The 20,045-nt window shown below is 40.9% G+C and overlaps 1 protein-coding gene across 2 annotated transcripts in view; it reads left to right on the top strand.

The window, feature by feature from the left end:
* The window catches only part of IARS1 (isoleucyl-tRNA synthetase 1), a 68,976-nt gene that overhangs the window by 14,544 nt on the left and 34,387 nt on the right, over positions 1 to 20,045 (top strand). For both annotated transcript variants that reach the window (XM_077773960.1, XM_077773959.1), the window contains exons 6-12: positions 502 to 619; positions 5,655 to 5,802; positions 9,137 to 9,224; positions 9,477 to 9,537; positions 14,248 to 14,343; positions 18,390 to 18,512; positions 19,011 to 19,102. In XM_077773960.1, the coding sequence (XP_077630086.1) occupies positions 502 to 619; positions 5,655 to 5,802; positions 9,137 to 9,224; positions 9,477 to 9,537; positions 14,248 to 14,343; positions 18,390 to 18,512; positions 19,011 to 19,102 (726 nt within the window). The remainder of the gene's footprint in view (positions 1 to 501; positions 620 to 5,654; positions 5,803 to 9,136; positions 9,225 to 9,476; positions 9,538 to 14,247; positions 14,344 to 18,389; positions 18,513 to 19,010; positions 19,103 to 20,045) is intronic.

Raw genomic sequence — 20,045 nt, 5'->3', positions numbered from 1 at the left:
AAGTTTTTGCCCAACTGTAGGAGAGTATCCTAATCCCAGTGGTTTACTCCTTTTAAATTGCTTTTGTAAAAGTACCTGTTAGAGTAAAATTTAAGCAATATACCGGAAAACTATTAGGCAAAAATTCCGAAATCCCAACCGTAGTTAACATACTAGTGAAAATCTGCTTTTTCAGCATCTCTAAAAATCATAGGTATGTATACAGATATGTACAGTTTTACACAACTAGTATCTCGTTGTACAATATGGTATCGCTTTTCTCACTCAACATGAAGTCATAAACATCTTCCCATGTAAACGGATATTAGCACTTTCAATGACTGCGTAATATCTCCAACTGCTCTGGTGTAATTTACCAGCTAGTCCCCAGGTTGAGAAGCCTGATGTTTCTACTTGACTGGCTGATAGAAACTCTATAGACAAACTGGTGTAAATGTTTGAGTCTGGGGAGACAGAATTTTGGTTGTGTAACTGTTGTAAAACTGTCTCTTTACTTGTTAGGTGGGTGTTCAAACAGCTCTATGATAAGGGCCTTGTGTACAGAGGTGTGAAAGTTATGCCTTTCTCCACCGCGTGCAACACTCCACTCTCCAACTTCGAGTCTCACCAGAACTACAAGGTGAGTGTCATGTCATTGGGCATTAACTTGTGCACACAGAGGTTAACCAGTTGTGATCATGGTACCAGTTCCTCATGGAACTAATGGAACATTAGCATGGGGAGTCTGTCAGTTTGACTGTTTCTTATGCAGCGCTGGAGATGTTGCCATTTACTGAACTGAGCTCTGTTAAGATTAAAAATTAGGGATTTTTCCCCATGAGATTTGTGAATGGTGTGTTTTCGTATGATAGCTTCTGCTTGTTTTGACCATATTTTTGTGCCTCTCTGGTTAACCAGTCCAGCTTTCCCTCTTTCCCTTCAGTCACTGCTTTGGAAGAGTTGCTGGTTGGCATGATGATGCCTCAGCTGGGACCCCGTAGCATTTGTTCGTTTGTTAAAAGTATTTGGAACCAAATCTGATTTGTGATTGGTTGACGGTATTATAATTTTGTTTCTGATGAATGGAATAGCAGCTGTCACTGCTAAGATGGGAGAGTTAGACGAGTGTGATGTCACCAGAGTATACTCTGTGCTTTACCTTATCTAGACAGACAGTGACGGGAGGCAGTCTTCTGAAACAGGAAATATCAGTTCTCGTGTATGTATTCAAGAGGTGTTTTCACTTCTGAGGCTTTAACCTTCTTTGCTTTTAAAGAACATTAGTTTGTTTGACTTAATTATATCATTAAAGCTTTATTTCAAAGCACTTTTTATCTCACAGAATGCTTTCATACATCTCATTTGATCCTTGCAAATCCTTCTGAGGTGGCCATGATGCGTCCTATTGTCTCCTAAATAGCTTTCGATGATAGAGCTCATGTCATGTTGTATTTTTTAGATACAATATTTTAAGCACATAAAAATGTAGAGAATAATATACTAAGTACTTGGTTATCGAAGGCCTAACTTTGTCATTCCTTAATATGTTGCTGTGTTTGCTTACATTTGAAAGATCCTTTAACATGTATCCATGTTACACATACATGTGTAACAGCATACACAAAAGTAGACAAAATAATGAATTAACTCCCACGTGCCTGTCACGTATCCCCAGTAGCTGTTAGCTGTGGCCAGTCCTGCCCCCTCAGCACATATCCCACTCACTTCTCCCAGTCCCTCTTTCAAAGCAAATTTCAGACACATCACTTTACTAATAAATGATCCATTTTATATCTTTAAGACATAAAAAATGGTTATTTTAATATTACCATATTACCATTATCACATTTTCAAAAGTCATCAGTTATCCTGAATATAAAATATTCTAATGATCTAATACCTGGATATCATCAATGTTTACATTCTCTATTTGTCTCTCAAATACCATGTCTTTTTTTATCCTCTGTTCTTTTTGGTTTGGTTTTGTTTTTGAATCAGGACCTAAGGAAGGTTTACACATGGTAATAGTTTTGTTTTTAGATCTGCTTTCATCCGCAGGTCTCCATTTCACTTTCTTTTTTTTTCTTTTTTTTTCCTCCCCTTGCAGATTATTGTTTAGGAAACAGGTTTTATCTTGCAGAGTTTCCTACAATGAATTTTGCTGATTATGTCTCCATGATCTAATTTAGACCACCTCCTCTGTATTTTGTAGAAATTGGCACTTCCAAGGGCACTAGCGTGGCTCAGTCGGTTAAGCACCCGACTTCAGCTCAGGTCATGATCTCACAACTCGTGAGTTTGAGCCCCACATCAGGCTCTGGGCTGACAGTTAGGAGCCTGGAGCCTTCTTCAGTTTCTGTCTGTCTGTCTGTCTCTCTCTCTCTCTCTCTCTCTCTCTCTCTCTGCCCCCCCCCCCCCACTTGCACTCTATCTCACTCTCAAAACTAAACATTTAAAACATTTAAAAGAAAAAGAAATTGGTACTTCCATCTTGGGTTTATGTCCTTCAGCACGTATGCCATTGAGAGTCACTTTTTTTTATGATGGTATTCGTTTGTAACTATTTTCTCACTCAGCATTATGTTTCTACAGTCCTTCCTGTTGTATGTAGTTTTGGATCTTTTGTTGTAGTTTCTGTCCAAATAAATAGTCCACAATTTATGTATTTATAGCATCTTTCTCTTTTCCATTTCCTTACTTTTTTTTAATGTTTTATTTATTTCTGAGAGAGAGAGAAACAGGGTGAGCAGGGGAGGGTCAGAGAGAGAGGGAGATACAGAATCTGAAGCAGGCTCCAGGCTCTGAGCTAGCTGTCAGCACAGAGCCTGACACGGGGCTCGAACCCACGAACTGTGAGATCATGACCTAAGCCAAAGCCGGATGCTTAACTGACTGAGCCACCCAGGCGCCCCTCCATTTCCTTCTTACAACCTGATAGGTTAACACTGTGCTGAATTTTATGTTTCTTTCCATACGTATTTTAATACTTTTGCTATTTCCCTAAGTATATGTAAACAGTATACAACATTCTTATGCTTATCTTTTTTTTTTTTTTAAGTTTTTAAAGTTTATTTATTGAGCGTGAGAATGCAAGCCGAGGAGAGGTGGGGGTGGAAGAAAGCGGAGAGAAAGAATACCAAGTAGGCTCCACAATGTCAGTGAAGAGCCCAGTGTGGGGCTTAAATCCACAAACTGCAAAATCATGACCTGAGCCAAGACCAAGAGTCTGTCACCTAACTGACTGAGCCACCCAGACACCCATTATGCTTGTGTTTAATCTCATGCAGTCTACTTACCCTGCACCTTGCCTTTCAGAGGAAACATTACGTTTTAAAGATTCATCCTGATACATGTAGCTTGAAGTTCATTTTTAACTGCTGTATAGTATTTCATATAACAAATAGATTGCAGGGCATTCATCTGAGTTGTTTTAAAATGTATAGCCCTTTCTTTAATGTTTATTTATTTTGAGATAGAGCAAGTATGAGTGGGGGAGGGGCAGAGAGAGAATCCCAAGCAGTCTCCTTACTATCAGCACAGAGCCTGACTTGGGGATTGATCCTACAAACTGTGAGATCATGACCTGAGCTAAGATCAAGAGTCAGACACTTAACCGACTGAACTACCCAAGTGCCCCAGCCCTTTTTTTAATGGTAGCAAACAGTGTTGCCAAGAACATTTTTTAATATAAATCTTTGTGTACTTATGCTGGAGTTTTCTTTGGCTCCTAGATTTCTACATTATTAGATTACCGTAATAGCTTGTGAGCTCCTAGAGCTTTCAGAGGGTGTGCTTTGTAAGTAAACAAATAATTGTCTTTGGAGAGCAGATTGTGCAGAAGTAAACTGAGTTCCAGGAGAGCATACTTCCACCTGTTCCAAGTGGTAAACCTTTGTGGTGTAGAAAAATACTTATTTTTTTATCTTTAAATTTTCCGACACATTCGTTACATATGAATGAATATACAAATGAAGTGTGCATTATCAGCTTTTTAGTGTCTGGCCTCTCTTGTTCAAGATTATGTTTCTGAAAAGGCATCCATGTTGTGTGTAGTAGATCATTTTAATTACTGTCTGGTAATTAAATTAATTTACCCATTGTACCACTGATGAGCATTTAGGTAATTTTCAGTTTGGGGTTCTCACAGTAGTGCTACTGTGAACATTCTGGAGGTTGTCTTTGGGGAGCAATATTTACATGTTTCTTCCGTTGATTGATTACATACCCAGGAGTGGAGTTGTTGAATCGTAGGCTGTACCTACATTCAGCTCTAGTACAGGGATTGGCAAATCATGAAGTACCAGATAGTATTTTAGGTCTTGTGGGCTGAGTGGCCTCTCTTGCAGGTTCTCAGCTCTGTCAAAACCGTTCTTAGCTCTTGGGTTGTAAGAGCAGGGGTGGTGGGCAGGTTTGGCCTGGCCCTCACGGCTCGCCCCCTCCGACTCTCATGGGTACCAGAGGCTCCTCCGTGTGCACTGCAGCGCTTTTGCCAGCACTCAGCGTGTTCAGTCTTGTGTCTCAGCCGTTCTGCCGTCTGCTTTTGTTTTGACATAATTTTTAGACTTGATGAAAAGTTCTTAAGAGTTCTCGTTTATCTGTCAGTGGTGGTCACCCTGTCACCATGTTTGCATTATCCTTCTCTTCCTAAGGCACAGGGGGAAGACCCGGGGCCCTCTGAGAGTAGGTAGCACACACATGGTATCTATCCCTTTTCCTCTAAAGACTTCTGTACATGTCTCTTACAATCCATATTATTCTTTTAAGTAATTGAAATTAAGGAATTGATCTTGATAAAATAACATCTAATATGTTGATTCATTGTGTTAATGCTCCCACTAATGTTCATTTCAGCAAAAGAGAATCGTAGCTTATGTGTTTTGTTCGGTTGCTGTACTTCCAGCCTTGCTGGGACAGATCCTTGGTCTTTGTTTCACGACACTGACAGTAGGGGAGTTCGGGCTAGGATTTTTTTCAGGTTTGCCTGGTGGTTAGTTAGTATGTGAATAAGGTGAAGTTTGTAGGGCTCCTGTGACTCAGGGCACTTTATTTAGATGCAGTTGGTTTGGGTCAGGAAACGAGCTTTTCTGCTTTGGAGCTGTTTATTAATTTTTTTTCTTTTTTTTTCTTATTTAGTTGAGCAGGAGCACAGATGGGGGAGGGGCAGAGAAACAAGGAAAGAGAATCCCAAGCAGGCTCCACACTGTCCATGCAGAGCCTGATGCGGGACTCAAACTGACGAACTGTAACCCTCTCCCATATGTGTACATGCACGCTGTCTCAAAATAAATTTTTTAAAAGGTCACATTCGTATCTTTAAAAAAAAGATTCATTTTTATATTTTGTAATAAAAAATAACTATTTTCCAAAACAGTTATTTTGTTGACCTAACTTTTTATGGATTTGTTATATGATAGGTTATTATAATAGTGAAACCTCTATTATGTATTCCTCTTGATATACTTAAAAGTGTTTTATTTGCAACTACTAAGGTAACTGTTAAAACATTTTTTAAAAATATAAAAAATATATTTGGAATTTCTTGCTTTATATATTCTTTTTATAAATATGGCAGTGGGTTTTTATTATGGAAGTCTATTCTTTAGGATAAGCTCCTTTTTCTTCTGTGTTGTTATTACAGATTTTGTAAAAGGGTACTTTATCTCATTTTATCTCAGGATGTACAAGACCCTTCAGTGTTTGTAACTTTCCCTTTGGAGGAAGATGAAAATTTGTCTTTGGTGGCTTGGACAACCACTCCCTGGACTCTCCCCAGTAACCTTGCCCTGTGTGTTAATCCAGATATGCAGTACGTGAAGATTAAAGGTGAGCCTTGGCCTGGGCCAGGTTACTTAGGACTGATACAGATAAGATTGTTTTAACTTACTTTGGGAAAAACCGAAAACTTTTGGTTTCTTTTTGGAGTAAAAATAATAAGTTTTTGAAAAAGTGTTAGAACTTGAATAGCATAATCCCCTCTAAAAGTTTTTTTTTTTTTTTAATTTTTGGTTGAAAAAGTAAATGCAAATAAAAATTAAAATAGTATAGGTACAAAAAAAGATTCCTTACAATTTTCAGATTGTAATACCCTTTTACGCATCGTGCCCCTGTTACAGATGAGGAACTAGAGATTCTAAGAGGTGGCATCTCATCATTACTAGGACCTTGATGTGTGTTTTTCCAGCACCACCAAGCGTTAATCTAATTCAGACACTAAGCTGCCTGGAGACAGCATCAGGCATCAGATCCCACAGGTCAAGAGTTCAGTCCTACAGAACCGTCTGCACCACCACACCCTCACTGCATATGTCATTTTCAACTCCTATGCTTCCTGTAGACCATGATCCCCTCCTTAGGTTGGATTAATGTACTAGAGAGGCCCACACTCAGCAGTTTGTCATGAAAGGATATTATAAAGGATACACATGAACAGTCAGATAAAGTGCATGGGGGAGGTCTGGAAGAGTCCTGAGCACAGGAGCTTCCGTCCCCCATGCAACTGGGATGAGTTGCCCTCACAGCATGTAGATACTTTCACTAACCTGGACGCACTCCACACCCCATCCTATTGAGGTTTTATGCAGGCTTTGTGGCTATTGGTGTTTGAACTCAATCTCTGGCCCCTCTCCTTTCCATGGGTGGGGGTGAAAATTCCAATCCTAAAGTGACTTTGGGCTCATTAACATAACAAAAGACATCTTTATAGCTGTTATCACTTAGGACATTTCAAGGGTTTTAGTAGCTCTGTCAGGAATAGGGACTAAGACTGAAATATGTATTTCTTATTATAATTCATTGTGTCACAGAATTGGTACCAGAACTTGAGAGCTTTGTGCCTTTCAGATAGTCCCTTGTAGAGAGTTAGCCAAAATCTTGATGAAGCCCTTTCCATGTAGACTTATATGAAAAAAAAAAAAAAGATTGTTCCTTCAGGTTTGGGTAGTTTATGGAGGGAGGGGGAAGCCATGGAAAGAAAAGAAAACCGTAGCTAGAAAAGAAAGCGTCTTACAAGACAGGTGACTTGATTCACAACTCCTAGTGAGGCAGAGGAAAGATACCAAAAAAAGGAATGGGGGAGGGGCTCGTGGGTCAGAACATGGTGTTTTCATTACTGGTTAGCTGGGTCTTGGGAGCAGATGGGCGGCTACGGGGCACAAAGCAGGCCCACAGCCCGAGTTCTCGGTGTCTCCCTGGGGATGTGGCCATTCTCTAGTGAGTCTGACAGCTTGAGGGGTCATCAGGTAGACACTTCAGTCCTTCTGCCCGCATGTGACCCACATACCTGGTGGGCCATGTGTCCTGAGTTTTATCCAGAAAATGTAGACTCCACTGACCATGAAGCTCTGGTGCAGCCAGAGCTAGTGGGTGGCAGCATTATTTGTAGCAGCTTTTCAGTAATTGCAGAGGTCTTCACAGTGATCCGTAGATTCTCTTGTTTCTAACAGTGAACTGCATATATGTCACAGGCTCCAGTAAATCTTCAAATATATCTTACTTTACAAGTGGGAGTTTAGTCTATTTTTATAAGGTGGTTTGCCACTTGCTGTTAAATTTTAAATGTTTAGACAAACAAAAGGGCAATATGTGCTAATATATGAAAAGATGTTCACAACATAGTGTGTGAAGACCAATGAAAAGCTATATTCGGTGGTATCCCATAATTAGTAAAAAAAAGAAAAAAAAGTACCCATTCACATAAGACATATGTTAGTATACACATAGAAATAGACGCTCAAGGGACACCCAGGTGGCTCAGTCAGTTTAGCATCCACCTCTTGGTTTTGGCTCAGGTCATGGTCTCAGAGTTCATGAGTCTGAGCCCCATATCGGGCTCTGTGCTGATGTAGCAGGATTCTCGCACAGAGAGTCATGACACCAAGGCTTTTTTTTCCAGGAAGCAACTCTATTCCAGCCAGTATTGCTCAGTTGGCATCGTACCCAAAGAACTGAGCCCCAAACACCACATAGCGTGATTTGTTATATATTTTTTACTTCTCTGTCCCCTATATATGGTAAAGCATAAACATGCAGTCTGATTAAAGTGGTCTCATGTTGCAAGGTCATGAGGGATGTCATCACATACATGAATAGCAAGGTTGCCTTAAGATTTTTTTTCTTTCCTTAGGGAGGGGGCCCTACTACACTGACAGTGTGGAGCCTGCTTGAGATTCTCTCCCCCTTCTGCCCCTCCCCTACTCACACACACTCTCTGTCTCAAAAATAAATAAATAAACATTAAAAAAAAAAAAATAGACACTCAAATGATAGTGCCTTACAAGGGGATGAGGTTATGGAGGACTTTTCTCAGAGTTTCTTGGTTTGTTAATGGGGCTCAGACTCACAAACTGTAAGATCATGACCTGACCCAAAGTCGGACACTTACCCGACTGAGCCACCCAGGCGCCCCTGTTAATGTTAAGATTTTTAAATTTTTTTTTTTTTATTTTTTTTATTTATTTCTAGGAGAGAGAGAGAGATAGCGTGAGCAGGGGAGGGTCAGAGAGAGAGGGAGTCACAGACTGAAACAGGCTCCAGGCTCTGAGCTGGCAGTCAGCACAGAGCCCGACGCGGGGCTCGAACCCACGAACCGTGAGATCATGACCTAAGCGAAAGTCGGACGCTTAACCAACTAAGCCACCCAGGCGCCCCAAGATTTTTAAATTTTTTAATGTTTGTTTATTTTTGAGAGAGAAATACAGAGCACGAGGAGGGGAGGGACAGAGAGAGAGGGAGACACAATCCGAGGCAGGCTCCTGGCTCTGAGCTGTCAGCACAGAGCCCAGTCAGTGCAGGGCTGGAACCGCAAAACACAAGATTTTGACTTGCATCAAAGTTGGACGCTTAACTGACTGAGCCACCCAGAGCCCCAATGTTAAGATTTTTAAAGGTTCACATATGTTACTTTTGGCCAGAGAAAATAAGGATTAATATACTTAAAATGAGTAGAAGGTCAGTTAAGTGCACCTGTTGTTTTCATCATCTTCGGGTCTGGAAAGGAATGTGTGCTGGTGTTCTTGCCGCATTTCCCTGAGTGCTGAGTACACTGGGTGCAGGTGATACAGGACCCCGAGAGGGAGCAGTGTGCTGGTGTGCATCTAGAATCCGCTGAAGTCTGAATGTCACTTGAATGAGTGACACTTTTTTTTCCTTGCTCTCATAGATGTCATTAGAGGAAAATTGCTCATTTTAATGGAAGCCAGATTACCAGCCCTCTATAAGCTGGAGACTGACTATGAGGTCCTTGAAAGGTGAGTATGCAAATTACTGATTTGTATGTGTGGATGTGTCTTTAACCTTGAAACGTGAGACACTTACTACCCAAAAGCTCTGTTATTCAAGTTCAGTTTTAATACTCGTATTGCATACATTCAGGCCACATGTTCCAGTATTAATGACTGAGAAACAACTAAACCATCAGGGAGTGGTGACTTGATGTGGCTGCAGTTTTGTTTCTTGGAGGATTTTATTCTAATTGTGAGTTTGCCTTTCTCCTTTTCTAGGTTTCCTGGTGTGTATCTCAAAGGCAAGAAGTACAGGCCCCTGTTTGACTATTTTGTGCAGGTGAGCTCAGGGACCTGCCCAACATGGGTCCTGCATACCTGGGTGCATCTGTGGCCTATATGGGTGTCCTGTGGCTTGTGTGGGAGTCCCAATCCAGAGTCTCTCTTGGTAGTAACAGAGTTAAATTATATGTGTATGCCTTCTTGTTTTAATAGTTAAAATTGTATAAGAATTTTTTAATACTCGTCTTAAGTTACAAAAGGAAACACTTAAGTTTGAAAAGATTTATATGTGTATATTTTTATTGTTTCTAGTTTACATATCATCCTGGAAATCTATTGTTTTGGGGGTGTTTTTGTTTTACAAATTTAAGATATTGCTCAGAATAAAACCTTGTGTCTTAACAATCAACAGCATTCATGTCAAGGAAATTGATGAGGTGGATGTTTTAAATCTAGGCACCAAGGCAAAGCTCATACATTTGGTAACTTCGTTTTCTTAAGAGTCATGAAGCAGTTTTATGTAGTTTTCATTTTCTGCCAACAGAGAATCCATGGCTATAGTTGCCATGGAAACCCCACCACCACCAACAAAAGAACAGGTTCAGCAGGAATTTCCCATTGATCCCTATCTATAGGTGTTAGAATAAAATAGTGAACACCACCCTCAGACCAGGCTTTATGCCTTATGTGGAAATTATATTCAGCTGGACATAGTATTAGTTGGCAGAACCTTATACCACACCCCAGGATAAAACATTTGCTTACCCCTCTTCTGGTTCAGGAGTAGAGTTTGGTTCATGCAGGTGATCTCTCCATTTGGGCTCTGTCCACAGTATTGTTCACATCTGTCTTCATTTTTGTATGTGTTGTTTTTCCATGTTTCTCATGTCCCACTTACATTTGACCCTCAAACAACATGGAAGTCAGTAGTGCCAACCCCAGTACAGTGACTTTTGACTCCCCCAAAATGTAGCTACTAATAGCCTACTGTTGACCGTAAGCCTTACCAGTAACTCAAATAGTTAACACATATTTTGGATTTTATATGTGTTATATACTATATTCTTAAAGTAAGCAAGAGGAAAAAAGATAATTTTTAAGAAAATCATAAGGGCAGCCCTGGATGGTTGGTTAAGCACCCAACTTTGGTTCAGGTCATGATCTTTCGGTTCATGAGTTCGAGCCAAATTGAGCTCTGTGCTGACAGCTCAGAGCCTGGAGCCTGCTTCAGATTCTGTTTCTCCCTCTGTATCTGCCCCTCCCCAGCGCGCGCTCTCTCTCTCTCTCTCTGTCTCTCTCTCTCTCACTCTCTCACTCTCACTCTCTCAAAAATCGATAAACATTTTTTAAAAAGAAGAAGAAAATCCTAAGGAAGAGAAAATATATAGTAGTATTTTCAGTAGTGTATTCATTGAAAAAAATTTTTGGTGGTTTAAACAATTTTGAATACTTTGTTTTCCCAAACATTAAGTATGTATAAAAAGTTTTTCTCCACAAAAAGACACAAAGTACAAAGTCCTAGCACATCTTTTTAAAACACCATTTCTTCTATTTATGCTGCCCTAGAATAGAGAAAGCCAACTTTCTCTATTATCAGGTAAGTAGAACCATGATATGTAAACCTGAAAAAGTTAGCATTTGTGAACAAACACCAGTTAACTTATAAATATAGATACAGCATTTTCAGGAAGAGTTGCTGAGTTGAATGTTGCATATACTAGAGCTGCAGCATAATATGGACATGCAGGAATTTTTACAGAATCTTACTTGTTCAGTGCTTTATAGGCTAAGGGAGAAAAATGGCATCTCAGCATGTACTGAAGAGGAATAAAGAAAACATCTTCACTAAAAAAGGAAAAAAAATCCAGAATTCACCAGCCACCAGGAAAGTGACGTCCTACATCCTGGTGGCCTTGGCTCCACAATTGTAGCAGCAGGACAGCTGCCTTGTCACTCGGGAGGCACGCCACCAGTCCGTGACCTTCGCAGCTGTGGCTACATGTGGGCTGGGGTGCACTTAAGAGAGGAGTCTTCTGCCAGCCAGGAAGGGCTCCAGGCCGTGGCTGCCCTGGTACAGCCCCAGAGCCTGGTTCCCAGAGGACTCAGGGAGTGGGGGTGCCAGGGACATGGGTCTCCCTGTACAGGGCTGTCCCTTCCCTTCGTGCCCAGCCTGTTCTATAGTCCAGCCTCCTGCCTGGCAGCCCTCAGTGCTGGACCCCACCACACCCTCACCATACAACCTTCATCACTGCCTGGCCCCAGGGCCCCGGGGACTGCTGACACCCTCAGCAGGCCTCAGGGAATTCAGGGCAGCAGGTATGACCTCTACAGCAGTCGCCTTTGATTCAGTCCCCTGGAGACTGCTGTGGACAATTGTAAATAAGTGTCTCGTGGCTTTTGTCGTCCACTCTTAGGGAGAAAAGTGTTTAAGGAGACCCGCAGTTCCAGCCTGTGTTATTCCAAGGTCAACTGTGATGGCCTTCTTCTACATTCCAGGTTGCTGCTGATGGATTTTCCTGTGCTCCCTGTGAGCCTGCAGCCATCAGCCGGCTCATTCCTCTCAGGTGGTCTCCACTTGGCCCACCTGCTTCCTAACCACATCTTCTAATATTGCTTTATTTTTTTTTTTGTTTTTTTATTTTGGGGAGAGAGCTCATGTGCCTGTGAATGGGAGAGGGGCAGGAAGAGGGGAATAAAGGATCTAAAGCGGGCTCTGCAATGACAGCACAGCCTGATGTGGGGCTCGAAGTCATGAATCGCAAGGTCATGACCTGAGCTGAAGTCATAGACTCAATCAACTGAGCCACCCAGGCACCCCATAATGTTGCTTTAAACATATCTTTTGCTTCTGTCAAACTGGCCCTTTCTTTTCCTCCTTCCCTGCCTTTGTTTTCATTAGCTTTTCCTCTTGTTTTTGAAATCCTTCACCTTCTTTAAGGTGCTCAAGTACAACCCACACTTCAAGGCTGAACTCAGACACCACCTGAAAAAGCGTCTTTTGAAATGCCTCTGGTTTCTGTTTCTGAAAAATGTCATTAGTACATTCTTCACTTGTATATCTTAACATATTTTGTTTTATGTCATATTTTTTTAATGTCTATTCATTTTTGAGAGAGCAAGAACAAGCAAGGGAGGGGCAAAGAGAGGGAGAGACAGAATCTGAAGCAGCTCCAGGCTCCGAGCTGTCAACACAGAGCCTGACGTGGGACTTGAACCCACAAACCATGAGATCATGACCTCAGTCAAAGTCAGACTGAGCCACCCAGGCACCCCTTGTCGGATTTGTCTTGAAACTCTCTCACGAAATCAGTGACTCCCCCTTTGTGACCCACAGACCCTATTTGAGAACCCAGGGAGAGCTCAGTGCTCAGCAAATGCACTCAAACACACCAGAGAGGAAGTCTGGGTTCAGTCAGAGGTCTATCTGGAATGTGCACTTGTTACATATCCCATTCAGGTAGCTTCTGAATTTCTGGGACCTTCACTGAGTGAAGAAATTCTTTGACTTAGGGCAAAGTCATCAAATATATCCCTAAGATACACATGTTCTGAAATATTAAGTGGGAGCAGATGCTGTCCGTGGGGGCCACGCTGCAGCTCCGGTGACCACTGACCACCCAGCCTTGGGAGTGAGAGACTGAGAGACAGGATGCCAGTGGGGTTCCACTGTCTGCTGCTAAAACCGTTCCCGCTCCTGCCTCCGACTCTAAGGCCACAAGTGTTCCCACTCCACGTTTAAACTATTGAAGACACACCTTTCAGCCCCTGTCCTCCCACACCGAAAATATTACCAGGTAATATAAGTTACGGCAGTGAGGAATTCCTGGCTGTTTTTCAAGTTTGGTTTTAGGCAAGTGCCAAGGAATTACAGAGCTTTGATATGGTTGAAGACAGCATCATATTTGGAGCCAGAGACCTTGAGTCAGTTTGTGTTTATCACAGTTAGTTGGGTATTTGAACAAATGATTTCATCTTTGTTCTGAGTTAGTTCATCTGTGAAATGCAAATAGAATCAATATATTTAAAACACAGGAATTTTATGTGCCTTTTTCACAAGATCATTGGATTAAATGTGATTAAGTGTGAAAGTCTATTCTGAAAGTACTCTTTATTAAGGCAGAAAGACCAGCAGAGGATCAGTTTGGCTGAGACAGTGTGTGGAAAAACGTAGGGAGAGATGAAGGTGGAAGGAGGAGGTCTGTAGCATCGTAGGTAGTGACCTGACTTTGCAACCGTGAGTCCCTCCGTGTCACAGTGTGTGGAGTGCCTTTAACCATAGCATGTCACTGTGGGCGCCTATCCCAGTTCCTGGGAGTTTGCCCTGCTGGCAGGGCTGACAGGAAGGTGACTGGGAGCACCCCAGAGGTGCAGTGGGTTAGGGGACATTTTCTGAGGCTGCGTGACAACAGGTGCTGCCGTGGCTAGGGCGTCACCAGGACTCCTAGAAAGCCTGGTTTTGTGACTGGGGAAGTTCAAACATTTTCTCTGCATTTCTTCAGATAAATTCTTCAGGGAATTATTTCATTTCAGTGATTATTTGAAATTAATTATTTTCATTATAATGAAATTAATTCTTTCATTTCTAAGTGATAAATTACTCACAGAAAAGATGTATTCAGGTAACTGTTCCTTCTTAGTGTGAATTATTCTGTCCTATGTCTGAAAATAATGTTGCGTCTTAAAAGTTTTTTCAGACTTTTACCAGTTACGAAATTAATCCTAAAATGTGGTGCCCCATTCACTATGCCTGCTCATCTTTCTGTTGCAGTGCAAGGAGAACGGTGCTTTCACGGTGCTCACCGACAGCTACGTGCGGGAGGAGGAGGGAACTGGAGTGGTGCACCAGGCTCCGTACTTCGGTGCTGTGAGTAGTGGAGTTCTTGGATGCGCGTCTCCTGTGTGTGTGTGCGTGCCCCTCATGCTTGTACACATCATAGGGGCCAACTCTTTTCAAGCCCCGTACTCCCAAAGATGGCTTATCAGACTTAGAGCTGCAGTTCCTTCTCAACCTGAGCTCATCTCTGCAAATGGTGAGCTAAATCCTAGGCCTTCCTGGTCATTTGATCTTTCTGAAAAGCATCTTTGTTTTCATTCTTTCATAATGTACTACCGTGCACTCTGCCCTCTACCATGTGCAACTCTGTGCCGTCCCCATGACCGTCAGAGTGCCAAGAGGTACCATTACCTCCGCTGTGCTCATCTGAACACTATGACGAGAGGGCAAAATTTGACCTCCTCAAAGCAGTGTGGTGTGGTTAATTTTTTTTTAATTATTTAATAGTTCATTGTCAAGTTGGTTTCCATATTAACACTTAGTGCTCATCCCCACAAGTGCCCTCCTCCATGCCCATTGGTGTGGTTAATTTTAAATGTTGCCCAGAGTAATTTTTCTAAAAAGGCAATTCTTTTGATGTAACTTGTATATGAATAAAACACCCACTGGGGACCTACCTACAAACTCTTCTCAGCTTGATCATTTTATTGGTGAGAGTGAAGCTAGTCTGTCTCCATTCGTCATTTTGCTTTCGTACTTTTGCAGGGATTTTTATTATGGAAATCTTTAAACATACATAGAAGTAAAGAGATATTATAATTAATCCTTATGTTCGCATCATCCACCTGCATTAATCTGTTTTATCTTCTTCCTTCTCCTCTTTCCCTCATACCTTTACTTAGGCCTGAGGGTTTTGAAACAAATCCTCAACATCATGGCCTTCATCCATATACATCTGTGACTGATCAGGACTTTTATTTTTAATATACCACCTTGCCCTGTTGCACCCAGTAAAGTTAATTTAAGTCTTCCTTAATATCACAAAATACCTGATCAGTATTCCATATGATAGAAGCATTCTTCATAATACTATTTACAGGGTTTTAAGAACTAGTTAGATTTCACTTATTCATAATTTCAGGTCAACTAGTGTGACTTCTTCACTGATAATAAATAAAAAGGAAACTTGGTTTTGAATTGTGGTTTAGGTTTTCCTTTTAAAATGTATTTGGGGGCGCCTGGGTGGCTTAGTTGGTTAAGCGTCCGACTTTCGCTTAGGTCATGATTTCCCGGTTCGTGGATTCGAGCCCCGCGTCAGGTTCTGTGCTGACTGCCAGCTCCAGAGCCTGGAGGCTGTTTCAGTCTGTGACTTCCTCTCTTTCTGACCCTCCCCTGCTCACGCTGTCTCTCTCTCTCTCCTAGAAATAAATAAAACATTTAAAAAAAAATAAAAATAAAAAAAATAATAAAATGTATTTGGCAGGTACTAGATATGTTTGGGGTTTTGTTTGTTTTTTAGGTTCCACATAGGAGTGAATTCATGTTAATTGTCTTTTTCTGTCTGATTTATTTCACTTAGCCTAATATTCTCTGAGTCCATCCACGTTGTCAGGAATGACAAGATCCCATTCTTTTTATGGCTGAAAAATACTCCATTGTATATTTAGCACATATTCTTTGTCCATTCATCTGTTGGACACTTGGGTTCTTTCCATATCATTGCTATTATAAATACTGCAGTAAACATAGAGGTGCATATATATTTTTGAATTAGTGTTTTCATTTTCTTCAGGTAAATAGCCAAGGCTGGATTTGCTAGACCATAGGATATTTCTATTTTTAATTTTTTTGAGGAAACTCCGTTCTATTTTCCAGAGTGATTTACCAATTTACATTCCCACCAACAGCGCACAAGGGCTCCCTTTTCTCCACATCCTCGCCAGCATTCGTTATTTCCTGTCTTTTTGATACTAGCCATTCTGACAGTTATGAGGCGATATTTCATTGTGATTTAGGTTTGCGTTTGCCCAGTGACTAGTCATGTTGAGTATATTTTCATTTGTCTGTTGGCATCTGAATGTCCTCTTTGGAAAAATGCCTCTTCTGGTCCTCTGCCCATTTTTTAATCAGAGTGTTTGCCTTTTTGGTGTTGTATAAGCTCTACGTATTTTGGATACTAACCCTTTATCAGATATGTCATTTGCAAATCTCTCCTCCCATTCAGTAGATTGTCTTTTAGTTTTGTTAATGCTTTCCTTTGCTGTGCAAATGCTTTTTATTTTGGTGTAGTCCCAATAGTTTATTTTTACTTTTGTTTCCCTGGCCTGGGGAGACATATCCATAAATACTTTGCTATCACTGATGTTCAAGAGATTACTGTGTTTTCTTTCAGAAATTTTATAGTTTCAGGTCTGACATTTAGGTCTTTCATCCATTTTGAGTTTATTTTTGTGTATGGTGTTATAAAGTGGTCCAGTTTCATTCTGTTGCATGTAGCTCTCCAATTTTCCCAGCACCATTTATTAAAGAGACTGTCTTTTCCCCATTGTATATTCTTGCCTCCTTTGTCATAGATTAATAGACTGTATAAACATGGCTTTATTTCTGGGCTCTGTATTCTTTTCTATTGATCTGTGTGTCTGTTTTTGTGCCAGTACCATACTGTTTTGATCACTACAACTTTGCAATATGCCTTTGACATCTGGGATTGCAGTACCTGAAGCTTTAGTCCTTCTCAAGATTACTTTGACCATTTGGAATCTTTTGTGGGTCAAGCAGATTTTGGTATTATTTGTTCTAGTTCTATGAAAAATGCTATTGGTGTTTTGATAGAGATTGCATTTATCCTGTAGATTGCTTTGGGTAGTATAGTTGTTTTAACAGTATTTGTTCTTCCAGTCCATGAGCATGGACTTCTTTCCGTATGTTTGTGGCCTTTTCAATTTCTTTCATCAATGTTTTATATTTTCAGAATACAGACAGGTCTTTCACCTCCTTGGTTAACTTTATTCCTAGGTATTTTATTATTTTAGTGTGATTGTAAATGGGATCGTTTTCTTAATTTCTCTTTCTACTACTTCATTATTAGTATATAGAAACACATCAGATTTCTCTATACTAATTTTATATCCTGCAACTTTACGGATTTCATTTATTCTAATAGTTTTTTGGTGGAGTCTTTAGATTTTTTTTTTTAATATATAGTCATGTCATCTGCTAAGTGGCAGTTTAACTTCTTCCTTACCAATATGGATGTCTCTTACTTCTTTTTCTTGTCTGATTACGCACAGTCTAATTTTAGGTACTTATTACACGCTTCCACACCCCATAAGGTAGTAAAGTCTTCCACCAGCAATGGCTGCCCAGAGGCCACAAAGCTGCTTCAGGAGATACCAGTCAGAGCCTACTTTCCTGCCTTTGGAACTCTAGCATGCTTCATCTAGCAGGCTTTCTGGCTAGGAATTCTAGTACTGTGTTGACTAAAAATGGTGAGAGTGGACATCCTAGTCTTGTTCCTCATCTTTGAAGGAAAGTTGTCAGTTTTTCACCATGTACTATGACATTAGCTGTGGGTTTTCCGTAGAGGCCCACTATTATTTTGAGATAAGCTCCCTCTAAACCACTTTGTTGTGGGTTTTTTACGTGAATGGATGTTGAATTTTGTCAAGTGTTTCTTCTGCATCTATTGAGATGATCATATGGTTTTTACCCTTCATTTTGGAAATGTGATGTATCACATTGATTTCTTTGTACATATTGAACCACCCTTGCATCCCCAGAGTTAATCCCACTTAATCATGGTGAATGATTCTTTTACTGTAGTGTTGAGTGCAGTATGTGGATATTATGTTGAGTATTTATGCATCTCTGTTCACCAGGGATACATGTGTGTCCTCTTCCTTCTCACTTAGTGAATGCTCTGCTGTATATAGGGGTCTGTGAAATAATGGCTGGGAAGATGATGTAGTCCCTGTCCAACTGTAAGGGGCTCTCTGAATGGTCCTGAATTAACTTCAAGTGAGAGGATAATTGAAGTGAATTAAGTCATATGTCAGAAGACTGAAATGTTTTCTTGTGAATTGATCACCTTCCACATTCTTGTCTCAAACACACTTATCCTTTTTTATTCTCCCCAGGATGACTATCGGGTCTGTATGGACTTTAACATTATTCAGAAAGACTCTCCTCCTGTTTGCCCTGTGGATGCTTCAGGCTGCTTCACAGCAGAAGTGACAGATTTCGCAGGACAGTATGTGAAGGTCTGTGTCTGTAGTACAGAAAAAGGTGTGGGTTTCATCATATTTCTTTGTTTAATCAGTTTTTAAGTAGCTTCCATATCTGGACTTTTTTTTTTTTTTCCCCAGAAAGTTGTTTTCGTTTTGTTTTATTTCAGCACATAAAACCAGAAAGATAGATTATCGGCCACACTGTAAGGGTCTTGAGAGGAAGCATGCTTTAGTTCCAAAGGCAGGAAAGTAGGCTCTGACTGGTATCTCCTGAAGCAGCTTTGTGGCCTCTGGGCAGCCATTGCTGGTGGAAGACTTTACTACCTTATGGGGTATGGAAGCACGTAATAAGTACCTAAAGTTAGACTGTGCCCAAAATACGTGCTGGGTATTTTTAAAATACATGTGTTATTTCTGCCTTTTGTTCATGATGAACATATCAAAATGTATTGCCATAATTTACATAATTATATCACGTTACTAAGTATTGTAGTAGATATTTTAATGACTGGATATTTATTTTTTTAACAGGATGCTGACAAAAACATCATAAGGACCCTGAAGGAAGAAGGCCGACTTCTTGTTGCCAGCACCTTCACTCACAGCTACCCTTTCTGCTGGAGGTGAGAAAAAGCGATGACTTACAGCTCAAGCTTCTGGTCTGTGGGGACATGTAGTGTGTGCACCCGTTGCGTCAATCTTGGGTTCCCCTCTCATTTGTGTCCTTTAGGGTTAGTGTTTGGAAACTGCCCTCTTGAATTCCATGAATATGTATAGTTACTGTTTTCCTCAACAGTTGTCTGAGAAGTATCAGTAGACAAATGTTTTGTGTCAGGGTCACATTTCTTTAGGTGAGATTGATCTCTACCTTTTCTTTTTTTTTTTAAATATTTTTATTTTTTTATTTCTAGGAGAGAGAGAGAGACAGCGTGAGCAGGGGAGGGTCAGAGAGAGAGGGAGTCACAGACTGAAACAGGCTCCAGGCTCTGAGCTGGCAGTCAGCACAGAGCCCGACACGGGGCTCGAACCCACGAACCGCGAGATCATGACCTAAGCGAAAGTCGGATGCTTAACCGACTAAGCCACCCAGGTGCCCCTCTACCTTTTCTTAGTAGAAGTTAGTAAGATATAACATGATACAAGTTTGAATACAAGATCATGCTATGAAGGTGTGGGTGAAAATGGGATGTTCGGGGACATCAAGTTCTGTTCTCACATTTCCTCTTTGCTGAAGTTGACATCATTTCTTAGACAACTATCACACACCAGCAGAACTATATTTTCCTTCTTGTTGTTGTTTTTTTTTTATGTTTATTTATTTTTGAGAGAGAGAGAGACAGCATGAGCAGGAGAGGAGCAGGGAGAGAGGGAGACACAGAATCCAAAGCAAGCTCCAGGCCCTGAGCTGTCAGCACAGAGCCCGACGCAGGGCTTAAACTAGTGAACCGTGAGATCATGACCTCACCTGAAGTCAGATGTTTAATCAACTGAGCCACCCAGGCTCCCCTTCTTGTTCTTTTTTTTTTTTTTTTTTTTTATTGTTTATTTTTTTTGAGAGGGTGGGGT

Source organism: Crocuta crocuta, unplaced genomic scaffold (assembly GCF_008692635.1).
Source record: "Crocuta crocuta isolate KB4526 unplaced genomic scaffold, BGI_CrCroc_1.0 scaffold866, whole genome shotgun sequence".
In the NCBI taxonomy this organism is placed as follows: domain Eukaryota; kingdom Metazoa; phylum Chordata; class Mammalia; order Carnivora; family Hyaenidae; genus Crocuta; species Crocuta crocuta.
This window is presented reverse-complemented; position numbering and strand designations above follow the sequence as displayed.